At 35.2% G+C, this 9,562-nt stretch overlaps 1 protein-coding gene across 1 annotated transcript; it reads right to left on the bottom strand.

Moving 5' to 3' along the window:
* Positions 1–3,499: 3,499 nt before the first annotated feature.
* On the bottom strand, positions 3,500–5,042 carry LOC133861017 (F-box protein At3g07870). Its single transcript, XM_062296712.1, has one exon. The coding sequence runs from the start codon at positions 4,927–4,929 to the stop codon at positions 3,703–3,705; it is 1,227 nt and encodes a 408-aa protein (XP_062152696.1). The 5' UTR covers positions 4,930–5,042; the 3' UTR covers positions 3,500–3,702.
* Positions 5,043–9,562: the final 4,520 nt, after the last annotated feature.

The raw sequence follows: 9,562 nt of genomic DNA, 5'->3' as shown, positions 1-9,562 counted from the left end.
GAAACTCTTACCCCCATGGCACCCCAAAAAAGAGCCCCTCCCAGGCTGTGCAAAATGGGGCTACTAGGAGTACTATAGCTTTTACTATAAGTTCTCTTACAAGCTGATGTGATAGTCTATATTTGGTGAAATGATTAAGTAAAAATATTTGACTTGTAAATTTAATTAGTTAGTAGTTAACTTGTCAATCATACACTCTTAATCATTTTACTAATTATTGAACAGCACGTCAATTGTTAAGAGCATTTGTAGTACCCCAAGCATTTCCTCATAATTGAAATCCATGTTGCTTAAGTATGTTGTACTGTGAGGGCAAGCATTGCCGCCTGAGATTTTTGGGATTACATTGCTTGATTGGAAGATGGTAGATGCTAGAGAACCCTTGCAGGAGAATCTATAACATGACCATCTCTACATTTTTTATTTTATTTTTACAAATTTTATCCATGATGGGCCATCACATTCACTACATTCATCATAAAATTAGGAACTGTTAAAAAGAAGAAGAAGAAGAAGTTCCCACAAGTTGACAATTCATAATTAAGATATTTTAAATCATTGACCATCTAATAAATAGGATTTTATCTTGCTCTCTCTCTTTTCGATTCCATATTATTCATCATTGTTGTGCACAATAACAACAAAGAAAGACAAGTATTCTTAAGATTTCTGAATGAATTCATCCCTAATTTATTCCTTGCTCTGTTAATACCAAAACTATGAAAATGAACGTGGGCTTGAGCTAATTTGGCGTAGATTTTGAAGGTTTTAGAAGAAACAAGAGAACCTCTCTTTCTTGTATGTGGTTACCACATAATAATATAATATAGACATTGATGTGGTTGCAAGAAACTGTCTCTTCCCTAAGGTTTCCAGGACTAAGGCATTGCTGAATTGATAGTTTTGACGTGAGGAACTGCTTGGGAAGTTTTATTTCCTTGGTCTTCTTCCTGTGTGGGTAATATGACAACAGACTTTTTCCCGCAAACTCGATCAAAACTTCCTGTTTTTCAGGAGGCGTGGAATATTACGCTCGTAAAATGTTTTTCGTCATTTGGCTCGTACGGAAAATTAGTGACAATGGAAAACGGCAGGCGACTTCTGGCGAAGGTCCGTTTGAGAATGAGAAGCTCAAATTTGGAAAACGGTTTACAAAATTTAAAAACGGAAACAATTTTTTCGAAACTACATAAGCTTTTTTGGTTAAACCGAAAATATTGACTATCATTTTCGGTCGCGTCAAACACCGGAAATTACGGAAAACATTGTTCAGAAAATATTTTACACCGGAACAAATGAAACATAATTAGACGAAAAAAAATTATGAGCTTAAGCTTTTGAAATAATTGGTGATTTAATATGAGATCAGAGCAAATATCCCAAGTTCAACTCATTTAAATAATTATTTTTTATCAGCTTAAATTTTTGAGACAAATTTAACGATCAATTTATCAAACTCATTAGAGGTCAAACAGAACAAACCATTGCATGGCAACGCTCACATAAACTTGTAATTTTATTTTATTTTATTTTATTTTTTTCCGGCATCTTGATCCTTTTTTAGGATGTCTTTCCGATGATCGTCATAGTAGCCGGGACAACAAAAATGGTCGACGGGAAAAAAGTTGGTCGTGTGGTGAACAACTAGAAGGCAGTGGAGGATGAGGAACATGTTGTTTTGGTATTCAAGAAAGGCTCGTTGCAAGTACGCTTGCAATGGGTTAGAGAGACAAAGGGCAGTCGTGAAAAGATGTTTAGAGACTGAGACGACACGTCTAGTGGTGGGGTTGGCCCGCTGGGTGTGGACAGTGTGGTGGTCCTTTGGTCATCGCCTCATCGGCAGCATTATATGTTTTAATTGAATGAGTAACCCTAAATATAAGAACCGTGTTCTTTTTGTGTCTTCTTAAAATTGATGTAGTTTTTAAAATTATCATTGAATTTGTAATAAATAATTATTGAATTTTGATCAAATGACAATTTTAAAAGGCCCCGTCAATTTTGAGGAAAAATGAGGTGACGTTTAAAATTACTCATTTTTTCAATACAGGAATGATCCATAACAGATTAAACCTTAAGGATCAATTTCACCGATTTTGAACTTCACGAAGTGATTTGATAAAAGCTTAAACCATTAGAGATGACTACAAAATATGTCATCGAACCACGTTTGCATCACCAGACCATCTTGACGGCGCACAGCTTGTCCTTACTTCACCTTTTCAACCATTTTGGGATCCCAAGTTCTAAATAATGTGTACTACTTTAGTTCTTTCATTGGCTCACGTCCACTTGATGTTGTCTCCTCAAATTTCCTACAATGTTTCTCAATTTATTTTCACTTCCAATTATTTACTAATATATATATATATATATATATATTGTAGGATATGCACGTGGTGGTTTGATCTTCTTTGTATTGATCTTCCGGGACAACTTTCTTAGTTGATGATCTCAGAATGAAGAACCAAATGGAGCCTGGTCTGATAAAACTGACCAACTAGACCGGATTTCATCATATAAACCAATAAACAAGGACTCTGAAATTGTGCCACGTATTCAACGGATCAGGATTCTTTACAATTTCTTTAAAGTTGTAGATTCTCAAATTATGTTAATTTAGGTCGTTTTATGCATCGAACGACATGAAAAATGCTACCTATTGAAAATGTGAGATGTCAACAGTGAGAATTGAATATATTCTTTGAAATTGTAAAGGATCTTGATCCAGATTCGGCTTAAGTCTAGATGCAGTTGAAATTAGACCTATTTGGAATTTGGGATTGGGACATAAGGAACACGTGTCTCAATCCCAATGAGCCCAAGTAAGACCTTATTTAATGAAAGATTGAGCTTTGGGACGCAAAGTACTCATTGGTGGATTACGATGAAGATGTCAAGAGTATTAATTAAACATCTCAAATACTGGGAGTAGGTATGAAATCCGGAAAGTAGGCATGCCAAGGTTCACTAAATTCTACCTGGTAAATAAGAAAAGTGTTCCAAAAATTAAAATAATCAAAAGCAGGACAATTTCATTGAAAAAGAAGTTCCATTTTACAGAAGTTCATAGAAAGCAAACAACCTAACCAAAAAGCTAGGCGGCTTCTATCAATATTTCTGGAAGGATTCCCATCGATCGACCAAATCCCTCCCTCCAATCCCCCTGATTTGTTGTTTGATTGTATTTTCTATTTGCCCAGAAAAGAGAAAACAAAGGAGCCATCACATATGCCCATAATTACCTAACTCCTAACTCTACTTCTTCTTCCTTCTTCAAGCTCGGTAGCTATGGTTGAAATGTCCTGAGCACTTGACATGGCTATATTTTGAGTTGCTTCTTAGCAATAGCATTGCTTTTACTTAAAGTCATTCACAAAAGCTTTCATAGGAAATGATAGACAAAATTTTGTTACCCTTCTTGTCAAAAAGCATTTCCTGTGGGTTAAGGGGAGGAGGACTAGCTTCAATAGCTAGGATGAGTACTCTATATTCAAACTTCATAAAAAGCACAAGGAAGACATTTCAATTTCCAGTAACTTATGCCTAGGTTTTACAATGGTGGAGCATCTGATGGCACATGCAGATGTTCACAACCACAGACCTTTGAGACATGCAAATAAACAGGAAAACATATGATTGAATTCAGTAAGCAAACTGATCACTGGGAAAGAAGCACCCACTTTACCATTTTGGAGGGCTTCAGGCATCAATGATGGTGTCAATCCAGCTGAGGCTACCCACATGAACAACTGCTTGAAACCACTTTGGTATTCCCTGAAACATGAGGTCTTTAAACTTTCCACTTTTTGGGTCATAGGAGACCAGAGCTCTGCTCTTGTACTCCAACAAGATCTCACCGTTCTGCAAGAGGCATAGAACTCGAACAAATCTTCCTTTGGAAATGATCTTTGAAATCTTGAAGGATTGGTTCACATTTCTCTCAAATCCCCTAGGCACATAGGATCCTATGTTGAATTTCTTGATCCAAGACTCCTTCACACCATACTCTCTCATCACCCATATCTCCAATTTCCCAAAGTTGCTGAAAACTGCAGCAGCAAGACAACCTCCCAGAACCACCAGATGATACTTCCGCCTGTTTAGAGTATAGCAATCTGGTGTTGGGACCTCCTGAAATTGGTCGTCGGCTAAGTCAAACGAGATGATGCTGCGCCTTTTGTATCTTCGAGGCCAAGTAACCCAATGGAGTCTTCCATTAACTAGGACCTGTGATGGCCCCTGAAGAAGGTGGTGAGCTGCCTTTCCCACACTTCTCCAGGTTGAGCTACCCAGAGTGAAAATTTGAACCTCTGAATTCATGTTAGTGATTCTGAAAGTACGCCGGTAGCACCGATTGGAATTTTTGTAATAGATTATCTTAACCACCTTGTATTCCATGGTTGTGGGATGAAATCCGAATCCAAAAACCAGTTCTTGATGCAAATACTGCATGGACTTGGGCAGCTCTTGGTACTTCCTGGAAAAAGGGTTATATATGTATAGTGCATCATTATATAATGCATCAGATAAGCATAGTAAGCCATTACATGAGCCTACCACATCAAACTCAGACATTGCAGCCCAAAAAGGCACATCAAACATTTTCACCTTTTCCTTCTTGTCGTCGCAGGCAGGGAGTTCTACAAAGTAGAGCTGGTTTCTGATGGGATTATCGCAGTGGAATATGAGGCATGGATTGCTTTCAGCCATTCGTGTGCTATGTATGTTAACAAGATCAGGATCTCTTGCTAACTTGCGCCAAGCTCTGCATACAGACTTGAACTGAACCAAAGATGATATGGGAAGCCCTGAAAGAATATCAAGGATGATTTCCCGAGGGAGGCTTTCCAGTCTGCTTTCTGGGTGTTCTTCATCATCCACCTTTCTCCTCTTTCTTTCACCCTCTTTCTCAAAGACCAACTCCATGACACAAACGATGGAGAAGAAAGAGGAAAGTAGCTCAAGGAATTAAGAAGGCCTGCAAAAGGAAACCGAAGATTAAAAGTGGTAGACTTCGGTGTGATCAAATTAATAGTCAAAGAGACGGAAGCCACAAGGCAATTGGGCAGTGAGAGAGCCAAAGTTGAATAATATTCTTTAAAAAAAGTTAAGCTTTCCCTTTCATTAGAGGAAAAATTTGACAAATCAAGCTCCATGTCAATGAAAGCTGGCCCTATTGACAGTGACTCACCAGTATAACAATGAGCTCTCTTTAACCTCTACTTTGGCGAATATTGCATATATAATGAGCATAGTTGTTTTCTTTCCCATTAAAAAGAAATATTTTTTTCTTTTGTCTATATCCACCCAAGTGTTCCTTCAATGTGGTGGAGGAATCATCCAGATCAAATTTTTTCTGGTAGTGCTTCTATAAATTTATTCATCGCGAAGAACGTGTCAAGATAAAAGTTGGTACAGGCGGCATATGCAATGTACAAAGACACCAACATGATCGAGCAAATGACAAAACCAAACAACAGCATCTCTTGCAAGTTGCAACATAGAAAACTTCAAGTACAAATGAACCCACAAGTACCATCATGTCACCCCCTCATAATTAGGGGTAGTACGTAATTCATGTTGTGTGTAAACTTTAGGTCATGTCGAAACATGAGTATAAGACTATATATATATATATATATAGGCAGGGGCGGAACCAGCATTTTTGGTAAGGGAGGACGAATTTTTTTTTTTGTTGGGGAGACGGACTTGCATAAATACAAAAGTATATAGATATTTAAAATCTTCATAGATTTGTGTTTGTGCATATTGTTATTAAATAATAGCATTGTAGTCTTATATTTAATCTCATGGCATCACAAACATACAGTGGTATAAACAACTAGCAAAATAGCTTATCTAAAAAATAAAAAATAAAACTAGCAAAAAAAACTAAACATAATCTATAAGGTCTAATAAAAACGATACTTAGAATCGTTGATTTTTTCTCCTAACAATCCTTTAAAGCCCCAAATAACAATGCTATGAGTCGAGCCAAACAATGGTGAAATCATAAATGATTAAACCATTTAACTTGTGTTGCCAAAACAAATATTGTAAACCCAAATAACTGCAAAATAACCACTCAAAAAATTGATTATTGGTTAGAAGTCACTTAGAATAACCACTCAAAAAAACCAAACCATTTAACTTTTTTTTTTTTTTTTCGCATCTTCAGAGTCTTAAACCAAATTGAGTTTCTAGTTAGAAACCAACTAGAATATGGAAGGAAATTAAATGAATGGTGTATTTTAGATTTTACGTTAAAAGATGGGGCAAAACTAAAAAAAATAAGTTAAAAGGGGACACAAATATTATTTTGGGGGGACAAAAGTATAATTTTGGGAGGAAAAATTATTTTTTTGGTATATTTAAGGTTATTTTTAAAAAATTTGGGGGGACGAATACATGTGGGTCCGCCCCTGTATATAGAACAATCATAATCTGACTTATTTAATTAAACAATCAAACCGACCCTTTAACCCTAACCCGCTAATTTTGTTTTGAATTCGTATTGAGATCACAAATCGTATAAAAAATTGCAGATACAACTCAGAATGATGCCTAGGTAGGAAGAGTTAACCCAGTCATTTAGTCATTTCAAGACTATTATATGTTAATTATAAGTATAACTTTGAAAATAAAGCATGTGACTTTGGAAGTAGAGAAAAGAGGTACATATCACAAGTTCTCTCCTTCAATCGTCAAAAATAGTTCTTGTAGGCTTTGTTTGTTAAAACATTTTCCTTTCTTTCTTTTTTTCTTGATTTGAAAACAAAAACATTAACAAAACGCTTTTTCAAATTAAAAATAAAAAAGATTCTCCAAAACCCATTAACAAAGTAAGATTAGAGTAGATTACCTAGTAATTTCCATGTACTGATGTACATATTCTCCAAGGTACCCTATGCAAACGTACAATCTATATAATAAGCCTCACAGACTGTACACGACAATCGTCCTCAGTTTTTCAAACAAAGTATAATGACCAGCAGCTCATGAATCTCAAAGTCAAAAGTGCCCTTCCTACTGTTGTGTGACGTCTTTCTTTTTATATTATTGTTGTCTCAGAATTAACAAGATTTTGTTCAACCTCTAATCTGCCTTGTGAGTGAGAATTCCACTTGGTTTCATGTCAAAGACAGAGATATATATTGCCGTGTTTGTCAGCAAAATAAAGGGAATCGGAGAACTTTCTGCCAGGTTTCACACACGTAGCAGCATTGGATTGTGGTCTAGCTTGATGGGTGTTGGTGGATTTTAGTGTTAAGATTAGTGGGCATTACTCTAAATAAGATATTAATCATGGAAAAATATTGGCTAATTAAATGAGGAAAGGGAATTAGAGCTTTGATAAAAGACTGATTGTTATGATAAAGTGGGAGGGTTACAGATATAGTTGAAGATGCAGTTCATTTTTTATGAAAATGAGTGACACGTGACTATCACGTGGCAGTTCATATTTTAGTGGTTGATGTGGTAACTGCTACGCAGACTACCATGTAAGGACGGAACCAAGAATTCTTATCGAGTGGGGCTAAAGCATGAAGAGAACAGCACTGTGGTGTAGGACCTTGCAGTAGTACTAAAGCTTCTCTTCTTTTTGTGTATTATTTTTTTCTCAATTTTTTGGGTGTTTCTTAGTTGTATGGGTTTTCCTTTTTTCAATTTTTTTTTTCCTTTTAAATTATTTTCTTTGGTTGTTTCTCAGGAACTAAAAACTAATGTAGTTATCAAATAACAACCAGAAAACATTATAATATGCAATCAATATTTGACTTAAAAGCCTGTTTGGTTGTTCTGGTTTATCTTTATTTTTTTTGTGTTGATTGTTTTGGTGCCGGCCTTAAGCTACATACGCTGATACGCAGAAGATAGTGTATTTTACATTAATTGTGGAATTATCAACTGATTTTAAACCCCGATTGATTTCCACATGCAACCTTTTCAAGTTATATATATATATATATATATATATATATATATATATATATATATTTTGGGTGTAAAGAGGCCATGATTAGGTTTTACTATGGATTTTTATAAAGTTTAGGTTTTTATAATAGGTTTAAAGTATTAAAGTATTGATTACATAATTAAATTTATATCATCTTAAGCTTTTGGAATAAATGTTAATTTAACAAGGTATCGGATCCAAAGATCATTAGTTTAAACCCTAACCTATAATTCAACCCCAATTTCGATTAAGTATTTCACATGTTGGTTACATCTCTTAAAAAAGAATTTGAGTTCACAAGTAAAGGGAAGTGTTAAAATATTAATTAAATGATTAAATTTACAAATTCCTCTCAGATTAAGCTTTCAGGATAAATAGTTATTTAACATAAGGAGGTCAAGCTAATAGGGACGACCAAACTTAATATTTTGATAAGAGGGGAGGGGCCATGGGCCCAACAGGCCCCACCGTCAGTCCGTTTCTGCTGCCATGACAATTTAAAATCGAGGTACATTCACATTGCAATCTATATTTTTAAGTGATTAACATAATAAATATATTGTTGCGCTAAGTGATTTAATGCCCCTAACAACACTCAAAGGGTTTAATCCACACACACGAGATGAAAAGAGAGGGAACACAATGCTGTACTTGAACCCCACACCTAAGTACTAGTGATTATCAAAGAGAAAGAGAGAGAGAGAGAGAGAGAGGAAACTATTAATGGGATTTTTCCTTGTAGATTGAGGAAGACTATTTCCTACTTAGGAACTTTTTATTTGCGCAAATACACCGACTATATATAGTTCTACTTTTCCAAATCATATTGGAAATCCAAAATACAAAGAATAAGAAAAATTTAGATTGTTTTAACCAAATCTTGAACGTTAAGTAATGCATACGCACAGGGCATATATAAGTAACATATGGCACTACAAATTACATGTTGTTCTGTCTGCAACAATTAACGCAAGATTGGCTACAAAAGATTATTAAGTGATTGACATAATAAATATATTGTCGTGTTAAGGGATTTAATACTCCTAACAACACTGAAAGGATTTAATCCACACACACACGAGACGAAAAGAGAGGAAAGACAATGTTGAACTTAAACCCCACGACCAAGTACTAGTGATTATTAGAGAGAGGAAATTAATAATGGGATTTTTCCTTAAAGAATGAGGGAAACCATTTCCTATTTGGGAATTTCTTATTTGAGCAAATACATCGGCTATATATATTTCTACGTTTCCAAATCATATTGGAAATCCAAAATACAAATAATAACAACAATTTATTGCTTTAACCAAATTTTGAACATTAAGTAATACATACATACGTACAAGGCATATATAAGTAACATATGGCACTACAAATTACACGTTGTCTTCCATTGTTTTCAATATGTTCTCTGATGTTTGCAACAGTTAACGCAAGTTTGGCTACAAAAGATTTTTAAGTGATTGACATAATAAATATATTGGCGCGTTAAGGGATTAAATACTCCTAACAACACTCAAAGAGTTTAATCCACGCACACGAGATGAAAAGAGAGGAAACACAATGTTGAACTTGAACCCCATGCCCAAGTACTAGTGA

The sequence above is a fragment of the Alnus glutinosa genome, chromosome 2 (genome assembly GCF_958979055.1).
Source record: "Alnus glutinosa chromosome 2, dhAlnGlut1.1, whole genome shotgun sequence".
Classification (NCBI taxonomy): Eukaryota; Viridiplantae; Streptophyta; class Magnoliopsida; order Fagales; family Betulaceae; genus Alnus; species Alnus glutinosa.
The sequence above is the reverse complement of the archived record's forward strand: the minus strand, read 5'-3'. Positions and strand labels throughout refer to the sequence as shown.